This window comes from Zalophus californianus, chromosome 13 (genome assembly GCF_009762305.2).
Source record: "Zalophus californianus isolate mZalCal1 chromosome 13, mZalCal1.pri.v2, whole genome shotgun sequence".
Lineage (NCBI taxonomy): Eukaryota > Metazoa > Chordata > Mammalia > Carnivora > Otariidae > Zalophus > Zalophus californianus.
Genome location: NC_045607.1, coordinates 12815383 through 12841156, shown reverse-complemented (window position 1 = coordinate 12841156; position 25774 = coordinate 12815383). Strand labels below are relative to the sequence as shown.

The 25774-nt window shown below is 47.9% G+C and overlaps 1 protein-coding gene across 2 annotated transcripts in view; it reads right to left on the bottom strand.

Moving 5' to 3' along the window:
- TTLL11 (tubulin tyrosine ligase like 11) overlaps positions 1–25774 on the bottom strand; it is a 228934-nt gene that overhangs the window by 132647 nt on the left and 70513 nt on the right. For both annotated transcript variants that reach the window (XM_027614537.2, XM_027614538.2), the window contains one exon: positions 7166–7741. In XM_027614537.2, coding sequence (XP_027470338.1) covers positions 7166–7741 — 576 coding nt within the window. The remainder of the gene's footprint in view (positions 1–7165; positions 7742–25774) is intronic.

Below are 25774 nucleotides of genomic sequence, written 5' to 3'. Positions count from 1 at the left end.
TGTTCTAGGCACTGGGGATAAAGCAGTGAACAAGATAAACAATGTTTTAATATCCTTCCCTCTTGGAGCTTACATTCTAGTGAAGAGAGAGATCACAGTAAGTTAATAATTAAGGCCACAAAGAGTGTGATATGGTGGATGGAGGGGAGGGTTGGTGGTTTAGAAGGATGACCAGGGAAGGCCTTGCCATCCCCATTGTCTTCTGGCTTCCACAGTTTCTGATGAGAATAACTTTTTCATTATTCTTTGCTCTTCTGAACATAATGTATCTTTCCTCTCTAGCTGCTTTTAAGATTTTTTTTTTTTTTATCATCACTGGTTTTCCACAATTTGATTATGATAAGCTTTGGGGTGTGTGTGTGTGTGTGTGTGTGTGTGTGTGTGTGTGTGTGTGTGTCCTTCTTGGAGTTTCTTAGGCTTCTTGGATTGCAGATTTCTAGTTTTTATCAAATTTGGAAATTTGGAGCCATTTCTGCAAATATCTTTCTGTATTTTCCTTGTCTCTTCTACTTAGGAAACTCCAATTACACATATGTTAAAATACTGGATATTGTACCATAGATCAGTGAGGGTCTGTTCACTTATTTTTCCTGTCATTTTCTCTTCTCTCTGTTTCATTTTGGATAGGTTCTATTGCTATGTCTTCAAGTTCACTGATTATTTCTTCTGCAGTGTCTAATCTGCTAATCTCATTCAGTGAAATTTTCATCTCAGATTTTGTATTTTCTTCTCTAGAAGTTCCATTTGGTTCTTTTTAATAGCTTCCATCTCTCTTCATTAAGCTCATATTTTCCTTTAAAATCTTGTGCATAGTTTTAATAGCTGTTTTAACATCTTTTTCCTACTAGTTTCATCACTTCTGATAATTCTGAGTTTGTATTGATTTTCCCCTTGGTATGGGTTACCTTACCTGCTCTGTGGAATGTCTGGATGCTGGATGCTGGACAGGAATGGATGCTGGACATTGTGAATGTTATAATGCTGAGTGTCTGGATTTTGTTTTCTTTTAAAAGGGGGTAAGGCTTTTCTGGCAGTGAAGTTATTTGCAGATTAATTTGACACCTCCAAGGCCTACTGTTTAAGCTCCACTTGGTTGGGTCTAGAGCAACTTTCATTCCAGGGAAGATTCAGTCCATTAAGGCATAACTTCTCTGGAACCTCCACTGAATGCTCCCAGTGACCACCAAGGACTATCCACACCAGCTACTCAGAGCATGAACATCTCTCCCTGCTCTATGTGAGCCTGGGAGTTGTTCAGATTATCAGTTCACTGGTCTCTCTTTGCCCAACTGTATGGACCAACACTCACATCGGGGTGGCCTAACACTCAGCAATGACACAGGGATCTCTGCAGGTTCTGGAGCTCTTTTCCAGCTCAGCTCCCTCCGTTTCAGAATTCTGCACACAGAATTTCAACCTCAGCTTTCCCAAACTTTGATCTCCATCTCCGCAGCTCATTGAGGTCACAACTCTTGGGTTCCCCTTCCCTGTGTGCATGTCCTGGAGTTGTGGCAACTGTAGGATTCAACCTTGGTTCCACTCCCCACTTCCTCAGGGATCACAGTGCTGAGCTGCCTGTTGTCCAAAATCGGAAACCACTTATTTCATGTATTTTGTCTAGTATTCTAGTTGTTTTCAGCAGGACGTTCAGTCCAGATTTGCTATTCCATCATGACCAGAAGCAAAAGTCCCAGGAGGTGATGCATGAATCGGGACTGATTGAAGTGAGTTGATAAGTCATTTGAAGAGCTAAGGAAGAGCATTCCAGGCAGAGGGAACAGCAAGAACCCAGGTCACTTTTGAACAACCGCAAAGAGTGAGCAAGAGGGAGAGTGGTAGGAGATGAGGTCAGATAGGAAGACAAGAAACCGATCGTGTAGCATTTTAAGGCCATGGTAAGGAGCCAGGATTTTAAGTGCAATGAGAAAGCCATTGGAGAGTTTGCACAAGGGAAGTAATTGGATCTGACATGTTCTAAAAGAATCACTTTGGCTATAGTGAGAAAAATAGGCCATCAGCAGCAAGGGTGGGAGACGGGGCATCAATTAGGAGGCTATTGTGGTGGTACAAGTGCAAGGTGATGGCTGCCTAGACTGGGATGGTAGCAGCAGATCTGGTTAGGATGTATTTTAAAGTCTATTTGCAAGACTGGCTTATGTAGCAGACCCAGGAAGGAGGCAAAAAGAAGGAAGAATGGCTCAGGTTTTCATTTTGCATAACTGATCAAACGCTGTGCATTTCCTGAAATAGGAAAACAATGGCAAACTAGGTGTGGGAGGGAAATCAAGAGTTTGATTTTGGACATGTTGAGCGTGAGAGTCCCACTAGATATCTGAATAGAAAATGGAAGGAGGCAGCTGGATATACTAGCCACAGGGCTAAGTGAGAACACTGAGGGAGCGATTGTAGATAAGGGAACTTTCCAAGCACTGAGTGCTGGGAATCTCCAGCACTGAAGTTTCAGGAGGAGGGGCACAGAAGTGGCAGCCAGGAAGGGGGCAGGGAAAGCAGACCACGATGGGGGTCCCTCACCCCTTTCTGCCTGGCAGATTCTGCTTCATCCCTGAAGCTCTGGCTAAAACAGCTCCTCCTCTGGGAAGCCCTCCCTGACTGGGTCAGGCAGTTAATTACTCCCTTCTCTGTGCTCTCGCAGCATCCTGTAGAGGCCCTTCTCCATCATTTAGGACAAGCAGTTGTGATACCCAGGTGCCAGTCTTCCCCATAACCTGCGCCCCTCTTAGGGGCAGGGACCGTGCCTTACCCACGGCCACCTGCCCCACAGCTAGCTCGGGGTTTGTCTCAGTGCGTGCCCAGGGAATATTCCTAAGGAAGAAAAAAGCTTATGTATCAAAAGTGGTCAAGGAAGCCTTTACAGAGAAGGAGGGATTTACGCAGCACCTTGGTGGAAGCACTGAATTACAAAAAACAGTGAGACTGGAGAGCGAGACTGCCGGGCCAAGACAGAGGAGGACAAATGGGCAGGCTCGGGAAAGCACAAACTATGTCTAAGGCACAGGAGCTGCTGTGTGTGGCAGGACAGATAAGGAAACTGAGGCAAAGAAAGGTTAACTGGCAAGCTCACCAGCTCGCGTGGCTGGAAGGAGCTGGTATTAGCTCAAACCCAGGATGTCTGAGAGTGAAACCCAAGCCCTCGCGTGGCCACAAAGCTGCTTCTTCATCTTCTTCCCAGGGGGCATCTGGGGCTAAAGGGGAGCAGAAGATCAAAAGAACAAAGAAGAAAGAGAGGCACTTAGGCTTCAGGAAAGGTATCTCTTCCAGACATCTAAGGGAAAGGATCAGGAGCCAAGGAGAGAATGAGACACAGTGCTAAAGGAAGATAGAGACGGAGCAACAGAACTGGGAAAGAATGTTCTTGAAAGCTGAGCTGGGAAACCTTTCCTTTGCGTGTGTTTTTCTGCCGCATGAATCATCTACCCCCGCATGGACCTGACTGCCAAAGCCAGGGTCACACCGCTGCCCTTCTTGAGGGCTGTGAGGACGTGTTGTGGGGGGCTGGCTGCGCGATGGGGGTGGGGGTGGGGGGGAATGTTCCTAGGCAACAGATTACAGGAAAGTTGCCCACAGCCTGAGCTGCGCCAGCAGCCGCTCCAGGCCACCACAATTTCCCAAGCAGTTATTGTGGCTATGACTGGAAAGGGGTCACAGTCACATGTTCAAGATAAACGTAATGTCGCTGGCTGGAGTTTATGTCCCGGAATGCGGCAACATGGGCCCGGTCCAGGCTACAGGCGAAGGGGGCTTCATGACAAAGAAATAATTTCTTGTACGTGCACAGAACGTTATAGTTTGCCTCTTTATCTCATGTGTGATGGACAACAGCCTTGGGAGGAGGCTGAGGAAACAGGCCCAGAGAAGTTAAGTGACTTAGGTAAGACCTCACAGCAACTGCATAGCAGAACGATACCGCTGCCTGCAGTCTTCAGGTTTCAAGTTACTTTGGGTATCTGAGACCCAAACTAACAAGTGTTTTACCAAGTGATGAGGATAAAGAAAGTAAGAGAGGACTCCAAGGGGAAAAAACCTAGTATTTTGTCAATCACCGTGAATCTGAAATGTATGGTAAACCCATTACAAACATCTAACACTTCACTCCTCGTCAAAGTTTTTCACCTATGGTGTCTCATGCCGCTCCTAAGAAGGCAGCTGGGGAAGTGAGTGCGGGTGATTCACGGGGAAAGAAACAGAGGCCCAGGGTAGTGAAGGAAATTGCCCAAGGTCACACAGCTGCGAAGGGGAAGAGCTCCTCCTTGGAGCATTGCTTCCAGTCCGGGGCTCATCCCCTGACCCCAGGCCTGGAAGCAGTTAGTGTGGTCAAGCAAAGGAAAACAGACACGGGGTTGCGGTTCCATCCACTAGACGTCATCTGTCCAAACCAGTGGCTCCCTCCCTGTCTGCCCTCCAGTTCCCCACAGCTTGCGCCCCTGGTTCCACCCCAGTGGCTGCCCATGCAGCCTGTCCACAGCAAAGCCGCCACCCTGGCGCTCCCCCTGCGCCCTCACCGTGCCAGGGCTCCGTGGCTTGGCTGTGCGTGCCGGGCCCACATGACTTTCCTGGAATAGCCGTCACCGTCAAACAGATGTGGCCACACGGTCCCCTGGGATGACCCCTGGGTGCCTCCACGTTGCAAATGTCTCCTTTGCCCTAACCTTTTGATGGCTTGGGATCTGACTTGTTTTCTCTGGTCCTATCTCTGAGTTCTGCCCACTTACCCTTTCTAATGCCATAAACTACCTACCTCATGGCTGAGCTGGACAGACATCCTACGTAGGAACCAGAGTCTGGGGTCCAAGGGCCTAAGGACCGATCTCTAGATCTAGACCCATCCATCAGAGTCACTACCCCCCCCGCCTCTCCCCTCCCTTCTTTGTTCCATTGGCCTGTTGCTCTCCTGCCACAGTCTTGGATGGAGGACGAGAAACAACCCAAACAAATCGTGTGTATTGATATTGTCATAGATAGCAGTGCAAATGAAACGGGTCCCAACAACCCACCTCAACATGTGGTGGAAAAGAATGTTGAAAAAGACTACATACTTTACAGTAGCGTTTTTATAAAGCTCAAAACCAGGCAAAACAAAACAATATATACTGTTAGGGATACATTCGTGCATAAGAAAAGTATTTTTTAAGGCAGGGGGAATGATAAACATAAAATTCCAGACACTGTGACCCTGGGAGTGGGTAGGAAAATGGGATGGGGACAAGCATGGTGGCTAGCGAGCGAGCCTGGGTAGGGAGGTGGCGTTTGGGATGACCATTTTGTTGTTCTGCTCCAAAGCTTAAAGGCGTGTTCTGTGTGTTCTTTTTATACGTTCACCTGCCACAAAGTAATTTTGAAGATGAGATGGAGAGGGTCCCAGAGGTACTCCTTCTTACCATCCGCTCCCCACTCCGAGTATCTGGTGGCAGGAACCCGGGTGTCTGCTGAGTGCCCAGACTCCAGCCTCACCCTGCCTCACAGCCCTTCTCTCGCTCCCTCCCCTCCGTCCCTCGCTCTGGCTCGGGCCACCACGCTGTGGCCCCAGCCCTCTCACTCCCATGAAGATCATCCCTGATGATCACGAAGCACCGTGGACAATTTCAGTTCTGGTCTCATGTGACAGCTCAGTGGCATTTGCCGCTGCTGATCCCTGCCTGCTCCTTCTCCAAGCACATCTTCTTTGGCACTCAAGGTGCCTCGTCTCCTGATATCCCTTCTACGTCTCAAGCCCCTTCTTGTTGGCCTCCTGTGCTGGTCCCTCCCCCACCCCCACCCCCACCTGTCCCTTGCCTAAACAGTGGTGCCCGCAGGAGTCTTCTGAGGCCCCGCCTCCCCTGTAGCCTCACACGGCTTCCGTCATCGTCTGAACGCTGGTGAGTTCTCAGCCCAGCCCCAGCATCTCGCTCCTGAACTCCAGGCCCAAATGCTCAAATGTCCAAATGTCCATTCAAACTCTCCACTTGGAGGTCACATAGGCTCTTCAAGGGCATGTTCAAGTCCAACTCCTGACCTTCTCCACACAAGCCTGGTCCCCTTCCTGAGGCTTCTATGCATCCATCCAAGTGCCTAAGCCACCAGAGTCAGTCTCGGTTCTCCCCTGTCCCTCACCGCCACAGCCTCACCAATCCCTTCAGCCCCAGCAGTCACCAGCCCAGCCCGCTGACCTCCTAAATGGCTCTCAGATCTATTCTCTCCACCCGCACCAAGATCTTCCTAATCCAAGTGAACATCAGCTCTTGCTTGTATGAAAGCCATCGGTTCACTAGTCACCTCCCTGCTCCCAGCCTTACCCAATCCGCTCTCTACCCTGCAGCTGGTTTGTTCTTTGTATCGTGCAAACCTGAGTCCACCATGCCCCTGTGCACATCCTCTGGGGGCCCCCCAGCCCTCAGCCTTTCGTGACTCGGGCGATACCCACCTCTCCCGCCTCCTCTTCCCTCATCTCCCTTCAAGCTCTGCCTCAAACCCGACCTTCCAACCACACCGAACCTCTTTCAGTTCCTCGAACTGCATGACTCCCCCTTCCCCCGAGGGCTGCGAACATGTCCCCCCAGAACACTGTCTCCAACTTATCCAGAATCTCCGACTTCGTCCAATTGCCACTCCTTCTGCGAAGCCTTCCCAGACCACCCTCACTCCCAGCCAGAAAACGTCAGACAGTCCCACAATGTCACAGTGCCCAGTCCGTTTCTTCTTCTACTCTAGCCCTTGTGACACTTTATATGAGGTGCTTTCTAAATGATTTGTCTCCCATATTAGTAAACTCCATGCCTCGGCCAGAGGAGACCTGACCGACTGTCTATGCAGTACCTGGGACAGTGCCTGGCCCCTACAAAGCAGGTGGTACAAAATGCTGGAAGGAAGGATGAATAAATAAATGGCAAGCACTGTGCTTGTGTTATTTCATTTAATTCTTACAAGAATCCTTTCAGGGAGGTACTCCTCGTCTCATTTTACAGGTGAGAAAGGGGAAGCAACTTGCCTCTATTCACACAGCTAGCAACTGTAAAGTTGGACCCAGGTTTAACCCCCAAGGCCACACCCGCAACCCCCCTGGCCCACCTCTGGCCGCCCCGCCCCCACCTCTCATCCCACAGGAAGCCAGGGAGCCTTCCACAGGCCCCGTGAGGTTTTGGGAACTCAGGCTGGGACTGGCAATGGTTACCTGGAAGCACGTGGGCCCCGGCCTCCCCGCGGGGATGTCCGACTGGTAGAAAACTTTGAGCTCTGGAGTCAGGGCAATGACAGTCTTAATCACCAGGGAGATGATATCAGACCAGACCTTCTTGATGTCAACACCTTTGGAAGACAACCTACAAAGGATGCTAGAGAAAGTCCTTTTGCTGCCCGTGCTAGTGCTGTCCGAATGGACAAAGTTACCACTGTGGATGTTCAGGGAATAGTTGGTTAAGTGCATAAAGATGTGGTGCAGATTTTTGGGGTTGGGCTCCTGATATGGCTCTGTACAAAATCTAGAGAGTCCATCTTTGGCTATATAAATCTCTAAGGGGTCTAAGGACTTGAGTAAGACATACAGACGAATGTCAAACTTGAGCTTGTCGATCAGAAGAGGTTTGCAGATGTACTCCTGGACCACCGCTGGTCGGCTCTGAAGGGTCCCTGCCAGGCGGATGTCACTGGGGTCTTTAATGAGGTAGATGCCATCGCCCTGACAACCACTGTCAGGTTTCACAATAAAAGTGGGCTTCCAGGAGGGGTCGCCATCTTTCACCATTCGAACCTGGTGGGGAAAAAAGAATGGTTAGCCTTACATTCTTTTCCTCTCTGCACCCCCAAGGCAGAGCAGGACCCTCAGCCAATGTTTGGTGAAGCAGTGACAGAGTGAGCCCTGCCTGGGGGAGTCTTCACGAAGCACCGGGGGGATAACACTGGACTAGGTACCGAGATCATGACCTAAGAACTGTCCTCAGTCCTTTAATGAGGTAGATGCCATCGCCCTGACAACCTCCTTCACCGGGTGTTTGTCGGAGGTCTAACACCAGGCAAGTCATTTAACTCATGACGATATGATAATGGTGAGGAGGAGGAAGAGAAGGAGCAGATAATGGCCTAGGACCATTTTTAAAGAAGATTTTATTTATTTATTTGACAGAGAGAGAGCATGCGCAGAGGAGGGGCGGGGCAGGGGGAGAGGGACCAGCAGACTCCCCGCGGAGCGGGGTGCCCAATCCTTGATGGAGATTCCAATCCCAGTTCTGCCTCTCAGCTAGCTGACAAGTTACTTCATCCTTAAGAAATAGGAATGGCTGGGCTTCACGGCTGCCTTTCACGGGTCAGGCTCTGTGTGCTTGGACCTGTGCATTCCTTATCTCACTTAATCCTCAGAACAATCTTACTCCTGTTGTACAGATGAGGAAGTCACTGAGAACTTAAGTGACTTGCCCAAGGTCACACGGGAAGAGCGGGGCCAGGATGGGGCCCAGGCAGTGGGACTGCAGTGCCCACGCTCTGAACATCTCTGCTCCTTGTGTTGTGAAAGAGAATCATATTCTCTGTGAGGGTCAGAGTAGGTGGACGGTGCCGTGTGGAGTATCTGGCGCATCGCAGGCACTCATAAATGGGGCTGGGCCGGGGCGCCGGCGGGGCTCAGTCGGTTACACGGCTCCTGGGATCGAGCCCCACATCGGGCTCCCTGCCGAGCAGGAGAGTCTACTTCTCCCTCTCCCTCTGCTGTTACCCCCGCTTGTACTCACTCTATCTCTCAAATAAATAAATAAATCTTTAAAAAAATAAAAATGGGGATCTACAAACCTACCCTCAGCGGATCACTATAAGGAGGAGATAAAGTGAAATGTGCCAAGGGCCGAGTGTAAGACCAAATGCGGAGCCAGTGCGGGGAAACGTTCATGTTATCATTTGTATCTCCTGTTTGGTTACTCTAGCAGACCGGGCCCATCCTCCTTCGGTCTGTTGAGATCTTTTTGAAACTAGATTCTGCGATCCATAATATCTGCTGTCTTTCCAGCTCCAGGTCAGCAGCACATTCGCATAATTATCTGGGGCACTTGACCAGTCCAGACACTCAGTCTGGATCTGCAGGTCTGCATGATTCATGCACACCCAATTCCCCTGGACACTCATTAGGTCCTCTGTGCAGCCACAGAGAGTGCACAGACTTGGAATTGGAGGGGGAGGGGGAGCTGGAGGAAGCCTGGAGGCAGATGGGAGAGGGAGCCAGTCTCTCTGCAGCTTCCGCCAGCCGTGCAAGACTCCCGAGTGGGCCTTCCGTTCTGGGCTCTATAACTCAGAGCCATGCCCGGGGTGGGGGGCAAGGAGGTGGCGTGCCCCTCTCCCCACTGGACTTGCCCCAGCCCTCCACCTTTGCTGCAGCAGCTCAGCCCATGACATCTGCACTCTGGGTTTTACTTATCTCTCTGGCCAGCCTATATTTCTAAGTGAAGGTTTTGCCAATTCCTTGGGCACTATCGGTTACTCCGGGCTTGTAAAAGATCTTTAACAATGGAGAAACACTTAAAACCTTAATAATGGTCCACATCAATTGTTTCCCCTTGTCAGCAGGATTCGGGAATGGAAGTTCACAAGAGATCAATGCAAGCCTCCCAGGGCCCTCCCCTGAGCCTTTCGTGCAACTGTGACCTTGATGTTTATGTAGTTATTTAATATGCATCCAAAGCATTCCTATATTTGGCCCTTCACAGTAAATACAAGCATGCTGGAGAAATGGCAGTTATGGATCAAGAAGTGAAAAATGTCAAGTTTGCACTGATGGATAATTTTTCCCTCTGGAAAGCTTTTACTATGCTGAAGATACTAACAGTTCAATATATTATGGTGAGCAATATTTTCTCCTTTGAATTCAGTGTATATGCTTTAAATAAATTAAACTACATGGTCAATAGTCTCTGTCATTCATTGCATTACTGAATATTTCTTCTGCTCTTTGCCAGGGTAGGACCATACAAATCATGATTATTAATACTAATGGGATCATTGAAATTTTAGAACCGGGAGGATCCTTGGAGATCAACGCCGCCCAGCCCTCCCATAATTCAAACTGAGAAGCTGAGGCTTCGAAAGGTGACATGACTTGCCTTGGGTCCCCCAGCTGGCTGGATGGTTCGGATGAGAACTAAGGACATATGACCTTACTGCAGGTTCTCTACGCCCATTTACCTCTCCTAAGATAAAATTAAAGGCCTCTTTTTCCTGAATACTATAGGGAAGATTTTCTCAGTATGGCAGACAGTGTTGGTGTCTGAGTTCTGGCTGCACACTAAGGAGTCTGGCCCCTGAGCATGGCTTTCTCGGAGCTGTAACCACAGATGCTGAGTTTGCCAGGGCCTCCCCAGTTCCAGAAGCTTCTGCCCAGGTTCCTGGCTTGTTATAATATAGGTACAATCTATGGGAAAGCCTCAGAGCTTTGGGTTCCCTTGGCCACCAGATCCTTCGGTGGCTTCTAGTTTTAAAAGGGAAAGAGATTTTCCAGAATTCATATTCACCTCTCCTCTGAGTTTTTACTCGAGTGACTCTTTCCCCCCAGTTATTAAAGTTAAGAACTAATGCACTAGTTCTTAGCAAGAACACATGGGCTAGGATAAAAATATAGTCTAACTAGGCCCCAGCCCCAGAAATTCTGATTTAATAGATCTGGGAGGAGACCTGGGCATGGGTACTTTGGAAAAAGCATGTGCGGTGATTCTGATGTTCACTCTGCTTGAGAATCACTGAACTAATGTGAATTGAATAAAAATACAATCAGGAACCAACGTATCAAATGAAGTTTTATGCACTAATGTTAGCCTGAATAGGAGGAAAACCTGCACGTAGGCTACAGCTGCTGGTATCTCCAGTTTTACCCAAAGCTGCTGTTGGACGTGAAATCCATTATCTCATAACTATGCGCGGATGGCTGAAAGAGATGCAAAGAGGATGTGGTGGCCTGATTGCTCGCCATGCATCTGGCCTTTTGAAAAATTTATGTCTTTTACTGCCCCCTAGTGGATATTTAAGAAATGTGACTGGGAAAGACCCCCATTCCAAATTCCAACTCTTAGCAGTAAGCCGCTCTACCATGATGGTCTTAAAGAAGCGCCACTACGAAGAGCTCCCTCTGTAGACTGTTAAGGTAAAGTAAGATCATACTTTGAATGAACTCCTCTCCTGCAAGGCCAGGGTTGGCCAAGGTCACATTCAGTGTTCATGCTCTCTGTTCCTTAAATACATTTCATGTGTTCTCCCTACTACACAGATGGGACTATCTGTTAAAATTCTCTCTTAGTATGTATAAAACCTAAAATTATGGGCAGCATGAATATGAAATCCTGCAAATATACACCACAAAAACATCCGTGACTTTTCTATTCTTCACTGCGCTTTTTTGTATTTTCCCAACTTTCCATTAGGGGAAAAAAAAAAAAGATGAGTAGCAATGGTCAGGAGCAAGTGTCTCTAAATGTATATAAGGAATACTTCTTGGTGAACAGATACTGGTACATGCACGTTCGGAGCAGCATGCCTCACAATAGCCACAAGGTGGGAGCAGCCTGAGTGTCCATCAAAAGATGAGTGGATAAACAAAATGCACTATCCACAGACAACAGAAGACTATTCAACCATACAAAGGAAGGACACCTGCCACAGTGGGTGAACCTGGAGGACATTATGCTAAGCGAAAGAAACTGTCACGCAGAAGGAAAAAAAAACTGAATGGTCACACTTACAGGAAGTACCTAGAGGAGTCAGAATTCACAGAGACAGAAAGTAGAGGGGTTACCAGAGACTGAGGAGAGGGAGAGACAGAGAGTTGGCGTGTGAGGGGCACAGAGCATCAGCCTGGGGAGACGGAAAAAGATGGCGGTGGTGGCTGCACAACAGTGTGAATGCATTTGATCCCCTCAACCATATACTTAAAAATGGTGACGATAGCAAGTTTTATGTTACGCATATTTTACCACAATTTTTTAAGTTTTTTTTTTTAAATGTTTAATAGAAGAAACTAAATAGCTTTTGGTGAGTTAGAAAGAAAACTGAAGTAAAAAAAAAAAAAAAACAGAGAATGTGGATTCTAGTCCCAGTTTAGTCAGGTAATTTCTGACTGTGTGACCTTGGGAAAGTCCCCTGTTCTCTCCTGGGCTTTGTTGTACTCACCTATAAAATAAGGAGGGCATGCTAAGGTCCCTGGCTTCTGCCAAATAACAGGGTCTGAACAATGATTTATCTTGACATCACCACAGTTGAAGGCTATGTTACAAACACACAAGTGACATTAATCAGTGGAGAGCTCACGCTGGGCTGCTGAGATGAGTGCATCGGGAGGGTCTACAAGAGCGGGAGATCTGGACTGGAGATTTACGATGCACCTGAGGAAGTCGGCTGGGCAGCTGGGGGAGGCAAGCTAAAATATTTGAGAGAGAAATTCAGCAACTGGAATACTAAGCCACAAAACATGATTAGCAACAAGGGGGCAGCTAAGAGGACAGTTTCTGAGGAAATATGGTGTCTGCAATCCCTGGGAGGTCAAAGCCAGTTAGAGCGGTCCCCTGTCACTCAGGTGGACTTGCATCCAATCTCAGCAACCGAGACCCTTGGTGTTGCAGGCACGAGTAAAACAAGCGTCCGGAAGACAAGCCGATGTCACAAAGCGCAAGCATGCAGGGACCAGCCCCTTCCAGCCTCGGCGGACTGAGCCTCGCACCCAGGGCAAATCCCTGCCCCCCACATTCCGGGTGACCTCTGAGTCAGCTGAGGAGGAGGCAGTCCACAGTTAGGCTACCGAGGGCCAGCCGGGGAAGGGGCAGAGTGGGAGAGAGACAGGTACCGCCAAGAGGAAGAACGGGGCAGGTATGGTGCTGCTGCAGCAGAGTTTTTATAAAAGCGGGAGAGAGCGGGATATATCGGGGCAAGTGCAAACAGTTCCAATGGCTGGAGAACAGAGAGTGGTGAAGTGGCGGGTGCACTGGAAATCTCACCACTGAGATCTGCCAGGGCCAGATAACAAGGAGCTTCGCACACACACACCCCGGGCCCTCATACATGTATCAATTCAATCAATCCTCCACAACCTTATTTTACAGCTAAGGAAACGGGGAGGGGGGCAGAGATGTTAATTAACTTGCCAAAGGTCTCACAGCCACTGGGATGAGGAGCCAGGATTTAAGCACAGTCAGATTCCAGAGGCCCTGGGGATAGTGAATGAGGGAAGGACTGTGAGGCAGGGGATGGAAGAAGATCATGGCTGGGTACGAGGTGGGGCCTGACGGGGAAGGGCCCTGAATATCATTTTAGGGAGACTGGACAATGTCCTGAAGTGACAGGGAGTCACTGCAGGGCTTTAGAAGGAAACAGCTTAATTAGACGTGTACTTAGAAATATCTCTCTGTCTGCTGCACAGAAAATGGCCCAGGGTGGCGGGGAGAGGCTGGGCGCAGAGAGGAAGAGCGTAAACTGAGGCTGGGGTGGGGTGAGGGGGAAGGAGGCAGGTTTGAGAATGTTTGGGAGGTAAAATCAACAGAACTGAGTGACGAGGTGAGGGAGAGAGGGGTACTAGGCCAGCTCCCACTTATCTAGGTGATGGTGGTTATATTCACAGGGAAGGACAGAGGGTGGAGAGAGATCTCGGGGAGGCCAGGGGGAGACAGGGGAGGGGGTGGGCTAGACAGAGGGGGCTAAAGGGCACACAACTGGACAGGCTCTGCGGCCCCTGGAAATGCGCAGCTGGAGCTCGGGAGAGACATCTGGGGTCATTAGCCCCCACACGATGGCTACAGCTTCCATGATGGGCCCGGATCCACAGGGACGGTAGAGGCAGAGAGAAGAGCCTGCCTGGGGACGAGAGGCTGGAAGAGCGGAGGAGATCACCAAATGCCGTCTATTTGTACTTGGCCCGCAGGCAACTGGTCAATTTTCAACCAGGGGGTGGCAGGCCACCGTACCGCTCGCACTCATGGGGAGGATGGTTTGGAAGAAAAGAGACCAGACCCAGGAAGATTCGGGGCTGTCCAAGTCTTGAAGGTCTGGGCTGGGCTGGGGAAGTAAGGCCGAGGTGGGTTTGGGGGCACCCAGGAACTGCAGCAATGTGGGGCACAGCTTACAGACTTAGGGGGTGCAGGAAGGGGAGCGGGGCTGGGGTGGGAAGGGGCAGATGGGGAGCTCACTCCGTTGACCGAATATTCACTGAGCCGCGAAGCCAACATAAGACTTCATCACCTCATTCCTCAAGCCCTTTCCTGTTAATCGGAACCGGACCGGGCTGTCCAGTATCTCATACAAAGGGCTCATTTTGACCTTCGCAGTGACTTTTGAAGTATTAGCAAAAGTAAGAACTGCTGTGTGGCAGGGGTGAGACTCAAGACTCTGATTTTAAACTCAGCTGTGGAATATCTTGAACTGGAGGAAGGGGATCCGAATAAGCCTCTCAGGCCGGTGGTTGGCAGGGGGACCGCGGGTCCCGCGGCCGGAGCAGCACCTGCCACTGCATGGGCACACGGCTCGCACATGGCTTGCCACTCCCTCGCTTTTGAAGAGTTCCAGTCGTGAAAACTTTAGTGGCAAAGCCAAAAAAGCTAAATGCAAAAACCCCCATTCGTTTGTAGTGCACTGATGAGTATCCTGGGTTTTCTTGAGCAATTTGGAAGAAATACCATGAATTAGTCCCAAGGAGTGGTAGCTGGCCGCTCATGTGCAAATCCCTGGCATGGCTTCAGAGGCCCTCCTTCTTTGGCAGGCGGGCCCTAGCCTCTGTCAGAGCCACAGCCTCAGCTCCTTCCCCTGCCTCCCCTCCATCCCGCTTTCTCGCCGCTACCCCTTGACAGTGCTTCCCACCCGCCCCCATGCACCCCTGCCGCCTCTTTGCCGCCTCTTTGCCTGCAGAGCTACCACTCAGCCTCCCAGGCCCAGCTCAGAGGTGCCCTCTGAGAATCCTCTCCTGGCTTACAACCCTCCGGGCAGAGCGGCCACAGCTTTCTACACCTTTCCACAGCACATCTCGAGCACGGTATAACTACTCATGTGTCTTTAAGTTGATAGCCATCTTGCATTATAGTGACGTAAGTACTGCTCATTAGGAAAGCTAAGAACGGGGACAGGACAGCCAACAGCCTGCAGGGCTTACAAAGCCCAGCACCGCTGCCACTTACTAGCTAGGTAACCCTCAACAATTTTCGTACCTCTCTGGGCCTCAGTTTGCTCATCTGCAAAATGGGAATAATAGCAGTGCCTCTGCCATAGGGTTGCTGTGAGGATTGCATCAGGTAAAGAATGTAAAGTGCCAGAGCAAACATATGGTGGGCTATTATTTTTATTCATTGTTCTGTCTCTCTCGCTTGACCACCTGTTTGTTGAGGATAAAGACCATGCCTTATTTTAGTCACTATTCCCAGTATGTAGTGAGGTGGATGCTCGATAAATATTTTACAAAATACTATTAAGAAGCTTGATCACTATGGCGTTTATGAACTGCAGGAACATTACCTAACAGATATGTAGCTGACAGACTGTCAGATAAACCGACTTCTCCTGTAGAAACAAAATTATTTTAACAAGTAAGAAAAGTTACCTCTGAACTACCATTTGTGAAACACACATTCTGTGCTATGAGCTTTGCAGTCACGATCTACTGAATCCTCACAACAATCCTGCAGGGAAATAGAGGCTCAGAGAGGTGGAGTCCCAGGGCCAAAGTCACATAGCTAATGAGCGGTAAAGTGACTTGAACCCAAGTAGATCAGATTCAAAAAGTCTGTGATCTTTCCATGACAACTACATTCTTTGGGAAAACTCAAAGCAGTTAACGTGCAGGGACTATAGCCCCGCGGGGCAGGACTCATCTTGCTCTAGCTGGGGCCAGGCGGTATGAGAAGCCGTTCAGCCACAGAGCCCGGCCAGGCCCAGGAAGGAATTCCCTCTCTCTCCCCCTCTCTCTCTCTCTCTCTCTCTCTCTCACAGACACACACACTTTGTAAACAAAGAAACTGCAGACTTGCTCAAGGCCACACAACTAGTGGCAGAGCCAGACCCAAAGCACAAAATCCCCAGATTTCTAACCTAAAGTTCCTTCCACTATAATTGATTCAGTCATCGGAAGAGCTCTTTCAGAAGAGAACCTGGAAATAAGTTCTCTCTTCCTCGTTCTGAATAATAACATAACATTTGTCTGGTCTTATCATACATTTGGATGCTTTTCAGAGCGATCGCTGTATTCAGTCTTCAAGCCTCCATTCCAGGGAGACAGAGGAAGGGGAGGCCCAGAGAGAACGGAGCCCGCGGCCGCCCAGCTGAAGGGGTTCTCAAAGCATGTGGGAGGTGGACACAGCACCACACACGCTCCAGGAAGCGGGTGCTGATGGTCACGAAGACCAAGAGGAGCCTCTCCACGAATTCCTCCCCCCCCCAGTCCCCTCTTGTCAATGCAGTTTAATGGATCCCACTCTTAGTGAGCAGCAACTTTATGTGGGCCATCATCTATCCATCATTAGTGAGCAATCAAAAAGCCACTCTCGAACACACCTGGGACTATAAAACTTGCTTAAAAGGAAGGCACCGGTCATGTGGTGAGACTGTCCATTTTCCTCTCAGGTCTCCCCCTCAACACCAGGAGAGAGGACGCGAGGACAGCCAGCTCACCAGCCAGGCTGCTCAGCAGAGCCTGGCCTCCCCGCCCTCCCCCCGTCTCTCCCAAGTTCCCTGACCAGGCTCTGACCAGGCTTGCTGGGCCTGAGCACAGGGGGGCCCCGGGCTGCAACTCCGTGTATCTGAGTGTCTGTGGGGAGCAGGAGAGCAGAGGGCATGCATGGGCTTTGGAGCCAGACAGACCCGGGTTCAAACCTCAGCGTGGCCACTTCCAAGCTGAGCCCCGGCCGAGCTGCTTAACCTGTGTGTACTCAGTATCCCCACCTAGAAGACAGGAAGAACATCACCTTGTTCCTGTGGCCTCTGTGAGAATTAAATACTACCTCGCATTTGTATTTAACACAGGATTATTTTTTATAGTACCACTTTTGGTTTCATTTCACTTTATTTTTTATTATTCTGTCCTGGTCTCCTGATCATCCTCCAGATCCCCTACTGTGGCTCCTCCCTGACCTGCTTGGCTAGAATCTGAACACCAACTCCACTGTCCTGCGCACAGTCCCCAGGGACTGGGCCTGTCTCCTGAGCCTCGGCTGCTCCCCGCTCTCCTCCCACGGCGGCCTCACATTCACCCCAGCCGAGTCCAGCCCACAGCCTCGTGGGATTCCCTGGCCCCCACAGGCCTCGCTCTTCTACCCCCCTCTTCCCCACAGTCTCCTCCTGGGACCCCAGAAGGCATCACAGCCGATCCCACCTGGAACACAACACCTGGTTACTAAGCTCCCCTTCCAGCTAAACTCATTTTTCAATACTGAGGGTTTCCTGCTAATGAACTGGCTAAATAATCTTTAGCTCACCTCCAAATGTCTATGACTACATTATAATCAAAAGCACTTCAGATCACCAGCCCTAGCTTTTCCTTCTTCCCAACACCACGGTCCTTATATCTCTTGCATTCTTACCATACTTTACACGTTGAACTTAAAACAACAACAACAACAACAACGAGAATATCGGTGTCATATTTTGCAACATTCAAACCAGGAGTCCTCCCTCCCCTGTTCTTCTGGCTATAACAGCACCACCATTTGCAGTGTGGATCAGTGCCAGGCATTGGGCTACACGTGTTGTATGCATATATAAGATCTAACTCTACAGGATGAGTGAGGGCATTTTCATTGTTCTACTTTGTAACTAGAGCTTTTCCCCCATACTCCCAGGACTACAAAAAAGGGGCTGAGTTAACTCAACTGCCAACTCGTTGAAGGCCGGGAAAACAGCTCCCCTGCCCTCCTCTGTCCCCCATCCAGCCCGGAACCTGCATGGAGTGGGACACAGCAAACGCTGGTTGGAACCCCGCCCAGCCCCTGTCTTCCTTTGTTCCATGTTACTCTTTTGTTCGGGGTGACAGGGAGCACGACTTCCGGTGCGAATCCTGGGTGACTTCAATCATTTCCGGGACTTCAGTGAAAGTACCCTGAATGCAGCTGGCTCCCCATTCTCTTATCTCCGGCACACACCTCTCTCTTGGGCTCCAGACCCATATTAGACATCTCCATAGGCATCAAATATTCGACTTGGCCAAAAATAAATCCATTGTCTCTTTCCTCAAATCTACTGTTTCTGTGTTCCCCGTACCAGTAAAGAGTGCCATCATCCACCCCTGTCCCCGAGCCAGAAATCTGGGAGTCACCCTGGCTCCCACCTTCTTGCACATCACCCGCCCTTATCGGGTCACCAAGTTCTGACATTTCTACCTCCCAACACATCTGACTGTCCTCTACTGCTCTCAGCACTCTCCACCTCTTTTGATGCAACAGCCTCAGCTTTCCACGGGTTATTTTCACTCCTTATGAGCAATCCGATGAGGGAGACGTTCAAGGGTGAGCCAGATGAAATCGCCATTTTTATAGGTTAAAACCAGCCATATGGATATTGACAATTTCGTATGGTTCAGCATAACACTGTTACAGCTCCCTCCATCAGCGGTGAGGAAATGGGACTTAGTGTGTCAGGTGCTCCTCCAGCGTCAGACGGCTGTGCACTAGAGAGCCAGGATCTGAACACGAGTGTGTGTCCAAATTCTCCAAGGCTACACTTTGTCTGCTAAATCACATCATCTGTCATATACCAGATCCGAGAGGAAGGCTCACAGCTTAAAATTTCAGGATATAATTAATAATAATATATAATAACCATGTATGAGCACCTACAATTCATTTGCATTAAGTCATTATTTTACTTAATCCTCATCTACTGATATTGATTTTTCCTTTTTGTTTATTAAAAATATATATACATTCTTGGGCAAAACACTTAAATTCTCTGCCTCTGTTTTTTCTTGGATATAATGGGAATAATATATGTACCTCACAAGGGATATCTTGAGGACTGAATGAGTTAACACACGTGAAGCTCTTTTAAAAAGTGGTGCTGGCATATATGTTAAGGAAAAAAAAAGAAGAAGAAGATAGCAGGAGGGGAAGAATGAAGGGGGGGAAATCGGAGGGGGAGACGAACCATGAGAGACGATGGACTCTGAGAAACAAACTGAGGGTTCTAGAGGGGAGGGGGGTGGGGGGATGGGTTAGCCTGGTGATGGGTATTAGGGAGGGCACGTTCTGCGTGGAGCACTGGGTGTTATGCACAAACAACGAATCATGGAACACTACATCAAAAACTAATGATGTAATGTATGGTGATTAACATAACAATAAAAAATTTTAAAAAAAGTGGTGCTGGCAAGGAAACAGTCAACAGGACTAAAAGGGAACCGACGGAATGGGAGAACATATTTGCAAATGACATCTCAGATAAAGGGCTAGTATCCAAGATCTGTAACTTATCAAACTCAACACCCAAAAACCCAAATAATCCAGTCAAGAAATGGAAGACATGAACAGACATTTCTCCAAAGAAGACATACAAATGGCCAAACAGGCACATGAAAAAATGCTCCACATCCCTCAGCCTCAGGGAAATGCAAATCAAAACCACAATGAGATACCACCTCTCACCGGTCAGAATGGCTAAAATGAACAAGTCAGGAAACAAAAAATATTGGCAAGGACGAGGAGAAAGGGGAACCCTCTTGCACTGTTGGTGGGAATGCAAGCTGGTGCAGCCACTCTGGAAAACTGTATAGAGGTTCTTCAGGAAGTTAAAAATAGAGCTACTGTATGACCCAGCAATTGTACTACTAGGTATTTGCCCCAAAAATACAAATGCAGTGATCCAAAGGGACACCTGCACCCCAATGTTTACAGCAGCAATGTCCACAATAGCCAAACTGTGGAAAGAGCCCAGATGTCCATCGACAGATGAATGGATAAAAATGTGGTATATGTACATATACAATGGAATATTACTCGGACCATCAGAAAGGATGAATACTTACCATTTATATCAACGTGGATAGAACTGGAGGGTATTATGGTGAGTGAAATAAGTCAATTGGAGGAAAACAATTACCATATGGTTTTACTCATATGTGGAATATAAGAAACAGCAAAGAGGACCATAGGGGAAGGGAGGGAAAACTGAATGGGGAGTAATCAGAGAGGGAGACAACCCATTGGAGACTCTTAACTTTAGGAAACAAACTGAGGGTTGCTGGAGGGGAGGTGGGTGGGGGATGGGGTAACCGGGTGATGGGCATTAAGGAGGGCATGTGATGTGATGAGCACTAGGTGTTATACACAGCTTGATGAATTATTGAACTCTACATCTGAAACTATGTAGTACATCTGATGTACTGTATGTTGGCTAGTTGAATTTAAATTTTTTAAAAAAAGAAAAAAAAGTGGTGCTAGAATAAATACATATATAAATAAATAAATATTAAAAGTGGTGCTGGGCACGTACTAAGTGCTACATAAATATTTGCTATTATTATTTTGGGGGGCAGATACTCAGTTTATTGGCTATCACCTCTTCATCAAATATATATTCTATATATGCTTTTTTCAGTGAGTTGTAATTGACATATAACATTATATTAGTTCCAGATGTACAACACAACGATTCAATATATGTATATATTACAAAGTGATGACCACAATAGGTCTAGTTAACATCCATCACCACACATAGTTACACAATTTTTAAGAAAAATGAGATGAGATGGGAACATTTAAGATTTACTCTCTTAGCAACTTTTAAATATACAACACAGTATTATTAACTATATCAATCATGCTACACATTACATCCCTGTGACTTATTTATTTTATAACTGGAAGCTCGTACCTTTTGACCCCCTTCCCCAATTTTGCCCAAAATGTGTTATTTTTGTTTTGTTCTTCAGTATGCTTTGTGCATGTGTGTGATACCATTTTTAATAACGTTACAAATAAGGGATCTGAGGTTCAGAGAAGTCAGATACCTGTGAATCACAGTTAGGACGTGGCGGGTCAAATGTCAGGAGGGCAGGAGTAGTAAAGAGTGGGGGCGAGACAGGGAAGTCTGAGATGACTCTGGGGACCAGGGCCATGAACCTGGACACTTGCTGCCCTGAGTGCCAACGGCCTGGCCTGTTGCTGGGTCTGCCTGGCTCAAGGTCACTGGGCAGGCAGGACAGCAGCGCCGCGCTGGTCACTACCAGAAAAGCACTGCATATAAACTGACAAACCAAGAAACCAATCCCCTCTGACAACCTGGCCTGGCAGCCAAGTGCCCTTCTGGGAACTTGTCAGTCATTAGCCTGATCATTTACACCAGGAGAGTGAGAACAGGATCTCCTGCAAGCCTCCAGATTTCAACTGCTGGTTTAAATTTCAAGGAGCACGAAGGTGTTGACATGTAGGAATTACTTTTATGTGCCTTTGATCACCGGGAAGCTCTGTGGTGTTCCAGATGAGTGTGCTGGTTGGAAGCCAAGGTGGGCTGAGCTCTACAAGGGAACTCTACTGCACCGCTGTAGACCAGCTCTATAAGCCACTTTTCCTTGAATAAACACTGTTTCCCCCACCTCCCTTTAGTTCAGTGGTAGCAGGTGGCCACTGGACAAGACCTTTGCCTACTCCTGATGGGCTCACAGGCACTGTTGGCCCAGTATCCCCTTCCTGACCTCAGTGGTCAGGTGTAAGGAAATTTTCCTGCTTCTTTAATAAATCAGAGAAGAGCACTGGAGGCCACCCTCTGTGTGGAAACAGGTTCCCCTGACTGTCTCCCCCCAATCCACCTTCCCTTTGGGGATAGCTCTCCAGTCACCGTCTCCATCACAAAGGACTTAGGACAGGAGGGGAGTTTGATCCCCATTAATGCCCTGAACCAAGCCTGGGCTCCAACTCTTTCCTTACTTGCCCACAGCCCAGATGGGACCAAGCTCTAAAAGGCTGTTATTAATGACTCAAGGAGAGCAGAAGGAAATAAACCCAAAGAAGAGCATGCAACTAGACGGTTCTGTTTACGGAATTGTTGATTCTCATCTCAGTACCACAGGGCTCTGCAGTGTGTCCTTGTTTGGCAGAAGGCAGCATTTCCCCGTGCCTGGGAGCACACCTACATTCCCTGGAGGCTCAGCTACGAGATCACCTAACACTGACCCTGGGAAGTTCACCCTCTCTAGGGAAGACCTCACCTATGACCCATAAAGACAGGCTGGTTATGTGACAACCACAATAGGACAGCATTCAAGATATCAGGATAGAATCCCATAGACTGAGCAGCCACAGAGAGTTAAGTACTCTTAAAATAGTAGGGTACGTGGTAACACCACAGCGTCAATATCTTCATCCATCAAACGGGCATTATAACAAACCTCTCTTTTCCACACTTGCATGACCAGAGAACACTTTTTAATCTATAATGTACTTGGAGAACACCGGCAGGAGCTCACATATATTCAGATTAATAAGGTGGGCTGATTATAATTTCAACATAGAAGACATAGTGATATGGCCATATTTGTCAACAGTGACACTAGTCAATATGTGTTCTAACATTAAACACACAACAGTTAATCTGAGAGACAAGTTACTATTTTGCCTTTACCTTGAATTCAAATAGGCACGATCTCCTTGTTGGTGTTTTGCCCATTTAATTTTTCACGTATCCCCTGGTTATCTAACAAAGGGTGGAGTCCAAGAGCAGCAGAGATAAATCTGAGTGATATTACTCTGATAAATCATTTTATTCTGAGCTGTAAGCCCTTCCCAAATATCTAGAAGTTTCTTCAAACATGTCACACTGGGGGAATAAAAAGAGCAAGGGGAAGAAATAACCATGCATTCGGCGTCCCAGTGCTGGGTGCTTTAGAGCATTTTTACTCAACACTATACGGAGTGTTCATGTGGCAGCAGCTTTACAGAGGACAGAACAAGGCTCAGAGCGGGAAGCAAAGACTAACACAAGGCCATATGCGCACTTATGGACAGCATCAGCCCAAGCGTGGCTGGTTCCAGAACCCAGCCTCTTTCGTCTACACCGCTTTGGAAAAGGAAGTAGGGGTATTTCACATCAGCCTTGTGTCCAGTACTTGTGGAGTACTGGCCTTCCTATTACACAAAAAGCTTCATAAGGACAAGAACTCAGGCTTATTCATCACATCAATCTCAACGTCAAGTACAATGTCAAAGACTGCAGCTAAGAAAGCTCAGGAGACAGGGATACAACTTGAAGATTCCTGAAGTGCTATCATTGGGTCTACAGGGAACGTATATGTTTCGTGGGACTGACAGCGCCAAACCACATCCAGTGGGGATGGGGAAGAGAAGATGTGATACAGGTAGAAAGGTCTCAACTCGGGAATAATTTAAAAATTTAGAACAGTCCTTGGTGGAATGAACTGCCTAGAAAAATATTAAATTGTCCATTTCTGAAAATGATTAAGTGCAGGCTGGAGCCTGGGCACCCATCCAGGTGTGAAGGAGATTCACCCAGAAGAGAGTGGCCTGGATGTTCTCCCGGGTCCTTTCCAATCTTTGGTACTTCTTTAGCTCTATGCCTAATTAGTATCTCTGACTCACTGTGTGACTTGGCCAAGTCTATCTCCTCTCTGGGCCTCAGTTTCCTCTTCTGTATAGTGGAGGTCTTTGTCTGCTTCGGGCTCCCAGGGATCTTTCCATACGCTCTTTGGAGAACAACGGTCATGACAAGACTGCCTACAGGATGGCAGGGTGCTGTGACAGGTCACAACCCTCCTACCCAGAGTGGACACCCTCCCTGCATGCAAGCTCGGGCCACCCTAGGCAGTGACCTGAGGCTGCTTCGCCACCCGGGCAGAGAGACAGATCAGGGTCATCCTCATTCCAAAAGTAAAACGGGAGTCCGGCAAACCTGTAATGTTAGACATAATTCTGGAAAGTGTTAAAAATTAAACACCTTCAAGCAATATAACAGCATTTGTGTTTCTTAAGGAGGAGAGATGAAACTGCTCTGCTCCATGGAGATGGATCGGCGTTCTCGATGGGGCTGGTACTGCCACCTAGGGAGGGTTTTGGAAATTTCGAGGAGTGTTTTTGCTTGTCACAGTGAATGGAGAGCATTGCCAGCATTCAGTGGGCAGGGGCCTGAGCGGCAGACCAACAGCTGTGTACTGGGCGGTCTTGCCGCACCTTCGTGAAGTCAAAGACCTGTGTATAGAGAACACGGAGCGAGCCTAGAACCCAACTCTGTGTCACAAGCAAACAAAAAGAATTGTCTACGTGATTTAAGTTGAGCCTCACAATTTTCCAGGAGTGCAGCAATTGTATAAATAGAGGGAAAATTATACTTTGCCCTTTCTTTCCCTGGAATTTTATCAAGAGTTGTTCAACATTTAAGCAGCGTCACATTACTGATGGCGTCGTGGCTTATTCCATCTATCGATCGATCCATCCATCAAGAGACAGAGACACACTATAATGTTTAAATCAAATTGTCCTACTTTTTTTATATCCAAAGCTATTCCTTATAGGTAGGTGCAAGCATTTGATCACTTTATTATGTCTTTCAGTGTAACAGTGCCAAAGCATTTACTTACTGAAATGTATACATTTTCCCTTATTTTCTCTTTTAGAGAACACTTCGGGTGTTATTTTGTTTTTAAACTATGTGTGTAGGTTGATTATGTGTCATTTCAGGATAGTAAAGATAATATCACAAAATATTTTTTATAAAAGGGGAGGGCATTGGAATGATACCTGGTAGCAATGAGCACACTTCACACCCACCAAAAAAAATTAGGGATTCTTGGAGAGTTGGGTGATTCCAAAGCTGGGGCAGGGAAAAGATGAGAAAAGCCTGGAACATCTTGTTGTGGCAAAAGGAAGAGAGTACTCACAGAAGAACAGGAACTGGGGCACCTGGGTGGCTCAGTCGTTAAGCGTCTGCCTTCGGCTCAGGTCATGATCCCGGGGTTCTGGGGTCGAGCCCCACATCGGGCGCCCTGCTCCGTGGGAAGCCTGCTTCTCCCTCTCCCACTCCCCCTGCTTGTGTTCCCTCTCTCTGTCAAATAAATGAATAAAATCTTTAAAAAATAAAGAAGAACAGGAACTGCTAAAGGACACAGGAATCCACTGGCCAAACCTTGGATAATTTGAGTGTCAAGACAAATAAGGATAGTAAAGGATTATAACCCACTGGATAAAGTAAGAATCCACGAGTCCACACCAAAACACATGCATACCTCCACAGATAAATCCATGAGAAGACAATTTCTTCCTTGCAGTAGAAACTCAACTAACAAATGCAGAAGGAACGATGGGGTTAGCTAATCACCATGTGGCAACCATCACAATCATAACTGATTCAGGCAAGGATCACTAACAGAGGTTCAAACGAGAGGGTGAAAATCTGAGGAGTAAAGGGATATTATACAGTTTTAAAGTATCTTCCCACAAGGTACTTATTAATTCGGAAAGGGAAAATAGTAATTTTTTCAGTGGAAATCTGGCAGACACCACCTTAACCAAATGATTAAAGTTAACATCCCCAGTAAGAAGACACGGTGACATCATGTGCCTCCGGATGATACCCTTGAGAAAGACACGGCACTGCTTCTATGCTGTTCCTGCCAAAAATGCCTATCCTGAAGCTAATAATGAGGAAACCCCAGACAAACCCAAATTGAGGGGCAGTCTGCTAAATAACTAGCCTGCACTCATCAGAAATACCAATGTCATGAAACACAAGAAAGACTAGAACATTCTTCCAGATTACAGGAGGCTCGAGAGACACAACTGGATCCAGTTATTTCGCTATACGGTATTGGGATAACTGTCAAAATCCGGATCCATTCTGAATA